This window comes from Kickxella alabastrina, assembly GCF_025024165.1.
Source record: "Kickxella alabastrina strain RSA 675 chromosome Unknown BX661scaffold_15, whole genome shotgun sequence".
Taxonomy (NCBI): domain Eukaryota; kingdom Fungi; phylum Kickxellomycota; class Kickxellomycetes; order Kickxellales; family Kickxellaceae; genus Kickxella; species Kickxella alabastrina.
The window spans coordinates 97,883-111,402 of NW_026251486.1; the positions used below are offsets into that span (position 1 = coordinate 97,883).

Consider the following 13,520-nt stretch of genomic DNA (forward strand, 5'->3'; position numbering starts at 1 on the left):
AGCAAACTTTTAATAAGCTAGAAACTGAAAAAGAAAAGAAAAGTAGACAGCACTCAAGCAGTGGTCCTGCGGTCTGTTGCTGAAACATGCGCTTGAATGGAATTGCCCGTCTCGCAAAAAAAAAGTTGAAATAGTTGCAGCGCTCAGCCGTTGCCCAGAAAAATTTGGCCCCATAGTAGCTTATAAACAGCACGTGATTGTAGTTTTTTTTTATTGTTTGGCAATGGGCAAGGTGGCGTGGTAGACCAATCTTATTCATCAGCTTTGGTTTTGTCTTTACTTGTTTTATATCTCGCCCAATGGATCTGTTTTCTCTCATCAAAACTAGTCAAGCTTCGCGCCGTCCGTCTCTTTCTAACTTTTAGCTTCACGAAAAGAAATCAATTGTAATTTGCATTTAATTGCTCTCACAAATTATTATATTTTTAAAATTTCTCAGATTTTACCACCGAGAAAGCACCGGACTCATCAACAGCCTGCTCCTCATTACTCCAACACACACCGATAGGACATGTCCAAGAAAAATATCAGCAACGAACAGCCCAAGGCGGCAGCGGCGCAGATATCCTCGGTCCGGTCGATGTAAGCAAAGCATGAACTCGCTTTGAATTCTTTGAATGGTTTGTCGAGCTCTTTTGGGCACTGCAATTTTAATTATTACTGAAGCATTCGCTGCGCAAATCCATTTTTTGGGTGGGGTGGTTTTTATATGTAGAAGCCCCAGTCGCCAGCATTGAGGGCGCAGACACCGACAAAGCTCAGGGCGTCGTCGCCAGCTTTTCAGCCATCGCCAGCCAAAACGCAGCAGAGTATTGTTGGGCTCTTGTCACCCGGATCGCAGTCCAAAATTGGCCCTGGAAACAGTATGCCATTGAAGATCGCACCCGCATTCACTCCTCGGCATCAGAAGCAGCAGCAGCAGGATGCACAACGGACTGGTCAGACACTTCCCAAAAAGGTTGGCCAGGTCGCAACACAGCTCACGACTGCATTCACAAAGGCATCCTTGGACGACAGCCCAGCCGCCGCAAGCAGCAGCGACAGGAACAGTATGGGCGTCGAGGACGACTTTGTCATGACGCTGCCACAGGGCACCAGCCAGACGACATTTATGAAGCCGATCGGACACTTTGCAATTGACGAGAACCTTCGGAGGCTACTAGTCACGGAGCTACATACAGAAAATGAAGTGGTGGAATCGGGTCTGCCATTTCAAATTCACAAATACCACTCGCTGAGCCCGCTCGAGACAGTCGATATCTTTGATGCCTCGGGGTCCATCAAGGTGCAAGCAATGAAGGCACAGTCCATTGTTGACGGCCGCCACTACACTCTGCACCGCATAACCAGCGCGCATGCGGCAAACCAAGCAGCTCTCGGCGAAGTTGACAAATGGAAACTGGTGCAGAATCCAAGCATCGCTCAAGTACATGAGGCCTTTACCACTCGCGCGTTTGGCGACAGCTCGCTGATTATTGTGCGCGACTACAAGCCGCTAGCATCATCTTTGAAGGTCAAAGTTGTCGATAGCCGTACGTTGGTGTCCGAGCCTTCCTCTGGAGCATTGTCCTGCAGCTGACTTCGGCACTGAGGGCCGTGCATTCCGCTGGTCTGGCCGTGCACACATTGTCGGTGTCGACCGTCATTCTCTCCCCAGCTAACAGGATCTATCTTAACACGTGCGGGCTGGCTGACGTGCTGTCGCTACGAGACAGAGTCAACATTGACGCCTCCCAGCAGGGCGACCTGCACGCGATTGGTCAGATTCTTAACGTTATCCTGGGCGTGAATCCCGAAAACATTGTCAGCATAGCAGGGCAGGCGCCGGTGTTGATTCCGGGCGTCAGCTTTTCAACTGACTTTAAAGAGCTGCTTAGCTATCTCAACGGCCGCCTGACCCCGGTGATTGCCATCGACGACATTCTGCGCCTGGCCGGATCGCGGGTGTTTGCCGAGCTCGATGCCGTGCGCCGTGAGGCCGACTTGCTTCACAGCAACATCAGGCTGGAGATGTCCAACGGGCGGCTGGCGCGGCTGATGTGCAAAATGAACTTTGTCACCGAGCGAGCGGACAACAGCATGGACCCCGAGTGGTCAGAGACTGGCGACCGATACCTCATCAAGCTCTTCCGCGACTACGTGTTCCACCTGGTCAACGAAAACGGCAGGCCCGTGACAGACATGGCTCACGTGATTGGTAATCTCAACAAGCTCGACGCAGGATCGACCGAAAAGGTCATGCTCATGTCCCGCGATGAAAAGTCGTGCTTGGTTGTCTCATACGCCGAGATCAAGCGCTGTGTCGAGGAATCTTACAAGGAGCTCATGACATCGCCCAAAGTCTGGAAATAGTTCAAACAATATATAAGGAATATTTACTTTTCTTTGCTTTGCTTTGCTTTGCTTTGCTTTGCTTTGCTTTGCTTTGCTTTGCTTCTCCGCAGCAGGCACGACCGTCCATCCATGCAAATTGCAGTGCCAAAGTTTGCTTCGATTCGAGCTGAATCGAGCCGCAGCAATCTTTCCTTCCCCGCAGCGTAGCGTAGAAAATCGTTTTGGGCCTCCATCACGCGTGCACGCTTTCTATAAATTGGCGCGCAAATTTTTTTTTACAAAAGGCCCAAAAGGAAGCAGCTTATAGTAGCTCTCTCGCTGTGGCTGCTACAACAAAAAAGCCGTGGTCAGTCAACAAGCTGAATGTGAATTCAGTTTTCTCTGGTTTTTTTCCCAACCATATTTTCAACACTTTTATATATTTTCTTTTTTGCAGAATTCGCCAAATTCAATTATTTATTTGCCCCAAGCGCACCACAAATCGGAAACACAAATCAACTCCGCATTCTTTTCTTTTTATTGTTGTCGTTCATTATTACGCTATTCTCTCGACAGCACCAATTTGCTTGACAGGCACGAATAAAATCCAAGTAGAAACAAAAAATAAACCACATTCCAAGCAAAACTTGCTGATTCCCCCCGATACAACAGAAGAAAAATGAATTTTTCTGACATTCTTGGCGGCACTCTTTCGCCGGATGCCCGCATTCGCGAGCAAGCCACCCACGCTCTGGAGAGCGCCGAGAGCGAGAACTTTGTAAGCTTCACATTCGGCAAATTCCGTTGCACATTGTTTTTTACTTTTGCATTTGCTGTTGATTATGAAAATCCAAAAATGCAATGTCAACTGGTTTTTTAACAATGTGCATTTTCACCGTACTGCTTGCATTTATAACTGAATTCCGGCTGGCTCATTCTTTACCTCTATTTGTTTTGTGTAGGTCCAGTATTTGCTCTCACTGACCCAGGAGCTCGCCAACGAGGCTGGTCAAGCACCCATCCGCTCGGCCGCTGGTATCGCGCTGAAGAATTCACTTTCCGCAAAGGTACGTAACAAAGCAACTTTTTATTTTGGAATTTCACCGCATTTTTATTTTGGGCAATAAAGGGCCATTCATTGCGCTTTATGTTTGTTACACTTTACTTGCATGCAGCAGCGCCCTTGCTAAAAAATGTGTGGGCACTGCTACTCGCCACTGTTGCCGTCTGCACCCATGATGTATGTGGCGAGTGCGTGATGGATTGGTTTCTGTTTTTTTGCATGATCGTTGCTGGTCATGAATACAATAAAGAAAACACAAAACACCAACTCGCAGCCTATGTGTCTCTGAGTTTTTCTTTTGCACCTATATTTAATCTTGCTGGCCATGTTTTTCCCCTTGCAACCACTCTTAGGATGAGACACGCCAGATGCAGCATGCCCAGAGATGGCTCCAGATTGACGAGGCCGTCCGTAGCCAGATCAAGCAGGGAACTCTGATCACCTTGGGCTCAGAAAATCGTCAGGCCACGACAGCTGCGGCACAGACAATCGCTGCCATCACTGCCATCGAACTCCCCCAGGGCCAGTGGACCGATGTCGTCAACACGCTGTTGCAGAATATTTCGACTCCCAACACCAATCTGAAGATTTCGAGCCTGCAGACCATTGGTTTTATCTGCGAGACTATTGATCCCGAGATTTTGGCCACTCAGAGCAACACAATTCTCACTGCTGTCATCCAGGGTGCCAACGCTGAAGAGCCCAGCCAGGATGTCCGCTACGCTGCCATTACAGCCCTGTACAACTCGCTCGAGTTTGTGCGCCAAAACTTTGAGAACGAGGGCGAGCGCAACGTGATTATGCAGACGGTCTGCGAGGCCACCCAGAGCCCCAGCACCAACGTCAAGGCCGCTGCCTTCGAGTGCCTGGTCCGCATAATGCAGCTCTACTACGACAAGATGGGCTTTTACATGGAAAAGGCGCTGTACGGTCTGACCGCCATGGGCATGAACCATGAGGAGGAGAAGATCTCCTTGCAGGCGATTGAGTTCTGGTCGACCGTTTGCGACGAGGAGATCGAGCTACAACTTGAAGAAGAGGATGCCAACGAAAGCGGCCGGCCCTTTGACCGCACCAACTTCCAATTTGCCAAGACCGCCCTGCCCCAAGTCCTGCCCACCTTGCTCTTCCTCCTGACCAAGCAGGATGAGGATGCCGACGAGGATGAGTGGAACGTGTCCATGGCCGCCGCCACCTGCCTGTCGCTGCTCGCCCAGACCATCGGCAACGACATTGTTGCGCCTGTCATTCCCTTTGTTGAGCAGAACATCCGGAGCCCTGACTGGCACTGTCGCGAAGCCGCAGTCATGTCCTTCGGATCGATTCTCGAGGGTCCAGACCCCAATGTGCTCACCCCGCTGGTATCGCAAGCACTTCCCGTGCTGATCGAGATGGTCAAGGACCAGGTCCTGCAGGTCAAGGACTCGGCCGCGTGGACCCTTGGTCGCGTGTGCGACGTGCTGATTGACTGCATTCAGCTCGACGTGCACTTGCACAACCTTATCAGCGCCCTGGTCGCGGGCCTCGAGGATAACCCGCGCATTGTGGCCAACTGCTGCTGGGCAATTATGAACTTGACCGAGCAGCTCGGCGGCAACGATGCTGTGACTTACCCTTTGTCCCAGTACTTTGAGGGCATTATTTCGACCCTCATGCGCAGCACTGAGACCAACGTCAATGAGAACAACTCGCGCACATCAGCCTATGAGACTATGGCGACGCTTGCGAGCACTGGAACCAAGGACACGTTCCCGACCATCGCAAAGCTTGGTCTTGCCATCCTAGACAGGCTCGACACCACCATTGCCAATGCCAGCCAGGTTGTCGGCACTGACGACCGCGTGGCTCTGAGCGAGCTACAGTCAAACCTGCTCAACGTGCTAACCAATGTCACTCGCACCCTGGGCAGACAGTCTCAGAGATCGCCGATCGCATTATGACCAGCGTGCTGCAGCTTCTCAACACCAGCAGCAAGATGTCGGTTGTTGCCGAGGACTCCTTCCTGCTGGTCGGGGCCTGATCACAGCGCTCGAGAGCGACTTCTCTCGCTACCTCGAGACATTTGCACCTTTCCTCTACACCGCCCTACATAACCACGAGGAGTACCAGCTCTGCTCAATTTCGGTTGGCCTGATCGGTGACATCTGCCGCAGCCTGGGCCGGGACGCGGCGCAGTACTGCGACCAGTTCATGACCATCTTGCTGCAGGACCTCGAGTCGGACGTGCTCCACCGCGACGTCAAGCCCGGAATCCTGTCCTGCTTTGGTGACATTGCACTAGCAATTGGCGGTCGCTTCGAGAGCTACCTTGAGGTCTCCTTCGGCGTGCTTATGTCGGCGTGCAACCTGAGCGCCAACACCCAGGCCAGCGACTACGACACCATTGACTACAACAACCAGCTGCGCGTCGGCATATTTGAGGCATTTGTTGGCATTGTCCAGGGCCTCAAGTCCGACGGCAAGGCCCAGCTTATCTTGCCTCAAGTCCAAAACATCCTGAACTTTATGAATGTTGTGTACTCTGACCAGACAAGGTCCGAGGATGTCACTAAGGCGATGATTGGCCTGCTGGGTGATCTGGCAGATGCGTTTGCTAATGGTGGAATTCGCGACTACGTGCGTGCCGATTGGATTCAGGACCTGATCAAGGAAGGCCGCGCCAACCCGCGCGGCTCTTCGATTCGCGAAGTGTCTCGCTGGGCCCGCGAGATGGTCAAGCGGGCGTCGGCGTAAGCAGAGCTTTCTCATATATATCCCACTCACGTTTTCTTTTTTGATTATTATTAAGCCTTTTTAACAGCTTTGTTCAGCAAGTTAACCACAAATTTGCTTTTTCTAACCCGCATGCTGAACAAAACGGGTCTGGGAGGTATCTGAACGTGTATTTATTGATTCAAACCTGCTATGCGGCTCTGCGCATTAAAACAAAAATAGGTGCATGATAATGCTTTCAATTGGGCCAAGGGGGGCGCAGTCGAAAAAAAAACGAAAAAGCACCATTTGTAGTGACCGCGAGGGCGTCAACGGTTCAAGGGGCAGGGTGATTATCCAAAAAAACTGGATACGCAGCCAACAGAAGAAATAGTCCCTGAAATCAGACGGCGCATTTGGAACAAAGATATTGCTGCAGCCTTCAACATATGCACATCTTCAACTGCTTCGGCGAGGGATTGGAGATTCCTGCTCGGTTCACGCGATCAGGGACAAAAGATGACTGGGACAAATATGCACATAATTGAGGATACGTCTCAGTAACCAATTTTATTTCCCCACATATTTTTCCGTATTCTGGTGGTTAACGCCTCACTTATTCCCACAAGGCTGTTTGAACACATTCTTGATTAGCTGTCTGAGTAATCAGCAAGCGAAGCTAATGGGTAATGCTGACTTCTCTCGACCTTATTGAGAAACCAATGATTACGAAATGTAACTTTACCTTTGTATATTCAATCGAGAAGTCAGGCAGTAATAGCCGCGCCACCTTGATATGAGAAATGAATAAAAATTATATTATTTATTTGTTCTTTGAAGTTACATTCGCTAACCTCAGCGAAAGACAGGGTCGGGCAACAACCTAATTGAAATGGAGGCGCTTTATCCCAAACTCTCAAAAAGAGGGTTACTTGTCCTGAGGTTTTGAGCAGTATATCCATACAAGCCTGCGCATCTCTGGGCGATGTATTTCCCAATGTATTTGGCCAGCGGGTTAGTCGATGCGGCCAGCTGCCTGGCGTTGGCACGCAGCAGCAGCTCTTCCAGCTCAGTATCTGCACCGCCGAGCTTCTTGTGCACCGCGGCGATTGGCGCCAACGCCGCATTGCGCACCTGGTTCCGCGGGTGGTTGACGCAAGCTGTCGAGTACGGTATAAACTTGTCCAGCTCCTGTGTGTTGATCATCTCTGGCGACGACAGCCGTTTTACCACCTCGGCGACAAACTCAAAGACCACAGCCAGCGCGTTGTCCATTTTAAACACGCCCATGGGGTCCATGCTGGGCAGCGTTTGGACCTGAGGTTCCAGCAAACTGCGTATCCCGAACGAGAGACGCTGTTATCCTGCGCCAGTGATGGCAGGGGTGCCCGCTGGAAAAATCCTCGGCCAACTCGAAGCACAGGTCTGCATCGAGTTGGGTTGTCATATCGTAGTAGGCGTCTTCTGCGGTTCCGCTGAGAATTGTCGAGTCTACAAACCGGTTGCGCACCACCTCGAGCAGCAGCAGCCTGGCTGTATCCAAAGTAAAGTACTGCGACTTGCGGTGCACCAGCACACGCAAGACATCGAAGCAGCTATCCTTCACGAACACAGTGTTGCGGGTTTCAGTAGGGTTCTGCAGCCAGCCCAGGCACGCCCGTAGAAGCGGTCCAGATAGCCTGACCCTCCGGCTTCCGTCCCAACCCACGAGTTCCCTGACCCTTCTTTGGCAAACCGCGCCAGGCTGCGAAAAATAGACTCATCAACGTCGCAGTTTTCGGTAAGGCGCTTCAGATACATGTCAATTTTGTTCAGCCGCAGCGGAGTCTCTGCTGGCACTGGTGATGGGCCACAGTCGGCCGAGGCATTGTGACAGACATCACCGGATCCACAGGGCCATACCAGTATCTTGCTGTTTGCGTGCGCGGAGTGGCTGTCTGATTGGCATACGCCGCAATTAAAGCGGCGCTGGAATTTCGGTACTCATTTTGAGGCGACGGGGTCATCAGCGGTGTCCGCTCTGGAGTCAAAAAGTGACCGTGTGCTGTCTCTGCTAAGCCTGAGTCGCTAGACTGGCGCGATGCGACGTGTTCTGCCATGTCCGTCGAGTGCATTTCATTGCCGTGTTCGTCCATGCGCATGAAATCGACAGCTGGAGTCCTTGCTGGCTGCGGCGTGCTGTACTGGCTAGAGGCGTGTCCTGTGTTTGGCGCCACCGTCAGCGCTTGGATGAAGCTAAGTGGTACAACGTTGTGATCCATGAGTCCAACAACAGACATTTGAGCAGTGGTCTGCACCGCCTCTTGGTTGTCAAACTGAGAGTCACTTGCAGCTTGGCCAACGGGCGTCATACGACTAACCACCTCTGCTGCAACATCTGTCTCTCCAGCTGCCACGATAGTCCTTGCGTCGTCTGTATCCGTTTCTATGTCCATGTCCATGTCCATGTCCATATCCATACCCATGTCCATATTTGCACTGGCACCAGTGCCAGAATCTGCGCTCACACCCGCGTCCACACCTGCATTGGTACCCGCGTCCAGGTTGGCGGTTATGAGCGGGTCTCGAGGCGGTGTGTCCATCTCGAGAAGCGAGGTTCCCATATCTACTTGGTTAAAGTCGATTAGCCCCAAGGACATGCGCGCCTGCACGGGTGTCCTGAGCCCATGGACGCGTCTGCGAACGTACTGGTGACTTTGGATGCTGGGCCCCCCAAACACGAATGAATCATCCTCATCTTCACCCTCATCCATCTGCACATCATTGCTCCCGTCGGTGTTTTTGTCAGCAACAGCAATCTGGTCAACTATTTTCGGAGTTCTTCTCTCATCAAGCACCATCGACTGTCGGAGATCCGACGGCTGGCCGTATCCATCGCCTCGTCAGCATCGCTAGAGAAACTAGGACGCGCTGACGCGGGAAGGCATTGTGGGCCGCGGCCGAAGCAAGCGAAATCATCGGGTTGGGAGTAGGCGACCCTCGCATGCTATTGAAGCTGGGACGCATCCCAGACTGCCGCGCGCTCGAGTTGGAAGGGGTCCTAAGCACAGCGGCAGCTGAAATTGGCCGATCGTCTTGGATTATATTGCGCGGGTGGTTGGATTGTCCTCGCGCACATACTTGGCCTTGTCGCGCAGCAGCATGGTGCGAGTGCTATCTGGGAACGAGGACAGTAGCTTTTTCCCGTGGATTTCTGATACATTGTGCAGTTCCCAAAACAGCTCCCGCGATGACTCTCTACTGCTGGCTGCGCATCAGTCACGCCGAGCTTGACGATCTCCCCATCGTTGTCATGATCTCGACAGTGCGGCGGTCTGACGATTCGAGATTCTTCTCATGGCTGGCTAGAATGCTAATACAGGTGGTGACCATCACCGACCTGAGCACTGCGCTCTTGTCGGACATTCGCTGGCGCAGGGAGTCGACGGCCTTTGCACGCAGCGGAAAATGCTGGAAGACCACCTCAAGCGACTTTGCTGCCTTTTGAGCGCCAATCCGCTTGGTCTGGGAACACTGTTTGAGCAGCGCATCTGAAATAGGATCAAACATGGCAGCGGCGTGAGGCCCTAGTCGCATTGCAATGTCCTCGCACAAGCGCATGGCGCATAATGACATCGAGGTCCTCAGGCTACTGACCGCCTTGAGTATTTCATGTAGGTGCTCCTTCAGGTTGGCAACCAGGTCTTCGTGGAATTCGATTGCTGCGTTTCCCCACACAATCCCGCGATACAAAGTGGTGGCTCGCTCGCGCTGCACCCAGTTGTCCTCAGACTCGCGCCCAGCAAAAAAGCCCGCGTTAAGGGCAAATTCTGATGACAGGCCTTGTTTACTAAAGACATTATGCACCTTGACGTCGGCCGGCACATTTGGGCACGGCACAAAATCTCAGAAAGCTGGGCTAGTGACGGCTGCCTCCGCAAGGGCCGGCGCGGGTTGAGCATGCTCGATGGACACCGGTTAGTCGCAGCTGACATGGCGTTTGGCGTCTGCATGGGCGGCGGGCTCGGGGTTGAATACGGGTACGAGGGCGAATACGATCCTGCATTGGCACCCACAGATGATGGACCCACCAGACCATGCTGCAAGGACAAGTTGTGATAGGGCTGCTGTTGATTGTGTTGATTATTCTGCTGACTAGGCCGTACGGGCGAGAGCGACCCAGTATTCCCAATACTCGATCCGGGACGAAGTCCTTGTTGGGACATGCTGCGGTAGTTGCTGGTTCGGAACGCGCCATTGGCTGAAAACTGCGATGGTGGAGGCAATGGCGGCACCGGCTGTGATGGGAGCGGCGGAGGAACGCGCGAGTCCATGCGTGAACTCGAAAGTCGCGATCCCGGACGGGAGATATGCACATTTCCCAGACGCGACCCGCTACGCATGCCTCCATACGGTGACGCAGCCATTGTAGCCAGCTCGCCCTTGGGATCAGTGATTGCAGACATTAATGTGGGGCGCTGGTGCTCCAATACCCGCACACGCGCAATAATCTCGCCCTGGAGCTCTGGCCGCGAGTGATAGATCATGTTCAGCGCCCGCTTGCTAGAAAATCGCACGGCTTCCTGGGTATCGTCTAACAACCCAAAGGCGCAGCTAATGTAGTGGGATGCCGGAAAGTGGGGGTGCTCTTCAACGCAGCAGTGAAGCCACTCAAGAGCCATCTCTCGCACGCGCCATATCTTGTGCTCGAAGCCCTGCGTCTGCACATCGCGCTCAAAGGTGGCAGCCGCATTCCATTGGGACAATGGCGAGGATGGCACGCGAGGTTTGGTGATCCGCGATTTAAATGGCGTAGTGAATTTGGGAAGTGAGCTGCCAAGCATGCTGTAACTGGAGCTGCTGGACCGCGTCGGCGACGGCGGCTGATCCAAGGATGACTTGCGACTTTGCATGCTGTTCAGTTCAAGCCACATTGATGTGAGCGTCGTGAGTGTCAATGCGCGCACGGCCAGCCGTCCATCGCCAAGCCTATCGAGTAACTGAGGCAAAATAAAATGAAGCAGCGCCTTTGTGGCCTGCAAATTGGAGTCGCGCGTGATGAGCTCAACGAGGGGCTGGATACACGCAAGTGCCGCCTGGCACGCAATGACCTGCGACGACCCGAGGATGGGTGCAAGAATGGCGAAAATCCCCTCAACAGCTTTGGTCTACAGCACTGGGAATGCAAAGGCACATAATACGCAGAAACATGGTACAAATATTAGTGATTTTGTTGCGACAATTCATGTTGGCTCTGCAGATGCATCAGCAAGCGCGTAGAATAGGAGTGCGACTGAAAGAAAAGTGTGTGGGCATCTTAGTTTACTCACCGACCCTGTTGTCCCTTGCGCCAGGCATTCCTGTAGTCGCTCGAGCACTGCAACCTTCTTATCCAGGCTGAGTGTCTGGATGTTTTGCAGTGAGCGGTGCAGCTGGTCCAATGTCTCGGACATTTAGGTATGTGCGAAAGCGTGCGAGTGAGTGTTTAATAATAGGAGTAGTAATGCAGTGGCACGTCTATGCGCCGGGGGAGCGTGGAGCGTGGGAAGCGTGCGTCTTGTATGAGGTGACCAAAAACCCGTATAGTGACGTTGTTCGTGCTGCTTCTACTTTGAAAATAGTGTTTGAATTACTGGGAATGCAGTGGCTGCTGCTTTGCGCACTCAATTATCGTTCTTGCGTATATTTCCCGTCCTTGGTTTGGGCAAATATAGTTTAATATTACCACCCAGACGTATGGTAGCGTGCTCTTTCTAGTGGCCGTGTCTTTGGGTATAAAAAAGGGCGCAGTGGTGTATAGAAAATATAATAACGCAAAATGCAAAGGCAGATAAAAATTAAGACGTTAAAAATAAAAAACAAGTTGGTTGGAAGAAGGAAATATGTGTAAGCCAAAGGCGGCAAAGAAAATAGCTGGAAGGGTCCCTTTTAGGACTTTTTTGGCTTAAGATTGCAATTAATTAATTAAAATTAAACATTAATTGAATTCTGCATAACCGCTTATAGAAAATATGAGCACCTGCGTGCAGTAGCGGCCTTTAGCTTGATGAGCCAAGTAGTTGTAAAGCATGGAAAACAAGCTGTCGCTGCCAATATCAATGCTGCCACTGATACTGCTGCCCCCAAATTCGCCACTTGGGAATGCCAATGTATTACTGCTTCCGTCTTCTGGAAGCAGGCTGGGGTCGATTCCGTTGGCCTCCAACATGCCTCGCAGGCTGTTTATCCAGTCGACAACCGAGCCTTCGCTGCAGCCAATGTCTGTTGGCAGTGTATAGGGGTAAACCGCTTCGGTGGTCTCGACAGCAATGGCGTCAGCGGCAGAACAAGCGACGGCATAATGCGAGTCCATTGGCACCGGCATTGACATCGGCATGCCATGTAACTGCAGCAATGACGGCTGCGGCGGCGGGCTGCTGCCATATCCTGCGGTAGTTGTATCCTATCTTGCCCTACAGAGTACATGCTTTGTGCACTTGACGGGTTGCTTTGGATGTATTTGAAAAACTCGCGGTATCCGTCGCCACTTTTATGCTTTGCACTCACAGCAGCAGCAGCAGCAGCATCAGCATAAGCATCAACATCCGAGAAGCCGCACTTGTGGTGTCCAACGCAGCATAATACGAGCGCCTGGGCAAACCAGTGGCTGAGAAGACTGTGCTGCTTTTAGCGCGTCCTTGGGCTCGGCTTGATTTTGGGCTTGGGCTTTGACTTAGTCTTCGACTTGGCCGTCTTTGTTTCAAACTGCGCTGCTCCGGATTCAGAAGTTGCCAGTGGCTGTGCAACTGGGGGAGCGTAGTCTTTGGGCAACAATACCAGCACCGGCTTTGTCTCTGAATATTCTAATGCAGAACCATTGTCTGACTGAGATAAGTGCGAGATGTGTGCAATTGAATCAACCGCTGCAGCGCTGACGCCCGTGCTTTCAAAATTGGTGATCCTGCTGCTCGAGTGAGCCAGTGCTCTGGCCCATGGCAATGTGTGGTCGTCAACAGCAAATGCAGAGGAAATATCTATGCCTGTGTGCTCGCTGGCTAAAAATTGCAAATTGGAGCTGCTGGCATTACTTACGTCATCGTAATACTTGCCAAATACATGGGCAAAATCCTGGCTGCTGTCTGCAGAAAGCACGGCTGCAGTCGACGGATCAATCTGCGCAATGCTGAACGGTTGGTTGAGATAGTGGCTTGAATTGTCAGTGTTGACAGCTGTGGCAAATGCCGACATGCTCCCCGGCGACCCTGGCAGCGCAATGTTCGAGTTTACAGAAACATTCCACCCGGAATTCCAGTTACAAACGAGCCCGACATTGGTGTGCTCATAGTGGGAATGCACTCTGAGGGATAGATCATTGGGCTGCCAAATGAGTCTTCAAGACTGGCCAGCGCTGCTATGTCTGCCACCGTCAAACTGGGACCAGACGCACTCGTTGGAACTAGCCCGGGTGGAAAGTTATACATGTGGTGAGGATGGG

The 13,520-nt window shown here is 52.1% G+C and overlaps 3 protein-coding genes across 3 annotated transcripts; 2 read left to right on the forward strand and 1 right to left on the reverse strand.

Annotated features, from left to right (window-relative positions):
* Positions 1 to 538: 538 nt before the first annotated feature.
* On the forward strand, positions 539 to 2,674 carry BX661DRAFT_184168 (uncharacterized protein). The gene is given in 3 exon segments (XM_051536412.1): positions 539 to 1,532; positions 1,550 to 2,379; positions 2,415 to 2,674. The coding sequence occupies 2 exon segments, from the start codon at positions 866 to 868 to the stop codon at positions 2,350 to 2,352; spliced, it is 1,470 nt and encodes a 489-aa protein (XP_051390715.1). The 5' UTR covers positions 539 to 865; the 3' UTR covers positions 2,353 to 2,379; positions 2,415 to 2,674.
* Positions 2,675 to 2,679: 5 nt separating this feature from the next.
* Positions 2,680 to 5,384, forward strand: BX661DRAFT_184170 (armadillo-type protein; the record flags this gene model as incomplete). Its single annotated transcript, XM_051536413.1, is given in 6 exon segments — positions 2,680 to 3,091; positions 3,276 to 3,380; positions 3,730 to 3,783; positions 3,796 to 3,835; positions 3,851 to 5,265; positions 5,286 to 5,384. Coding segments are annotated over 6 exon segments (1,812 nt in total), but the record flags the coding sequence as incomplete, so codon positions are not given.
* Positions 5,385 to 6,852: 1,468 nt separating this feature from the next.
* On the reverse strand, positions 6,853 to 11,922 carry BX661DRAFT_184172 (clasp N terminal-domain-containing protein). The gene is made up of 10 exons (XM_051536414.1): positions 11,377 to 11,922; positions 9,947 to 11,214; positions 9,342 to 9,896; positions 9,188 to 9,307; positions 8,983 to 9,107; positions 7,921 to 8,945; positions 7,788 to 7,894; positions 7,489 to 7,746; positions 7,032 to 7,400; positions 6,853 to 6,950 (listed from the first exon to the last, which is right to left on the reverse strand). The coding sequence occupies exons 1-10, from the start codon at positions 11,497 to 11,499 to the stop codon at positions 6,923 to 6,925; spliced, it is 3,978 nt and encodes a 1,325-aa protein (XP_051390717.1). The 5' UTR covers positions 11,500 to 11,922; the 3' UTR covers positions 6,853 to 6,922.
* Between the last annotated feature and the right edge of the window lie 1,598 nt (positions 11,923 to 13,520).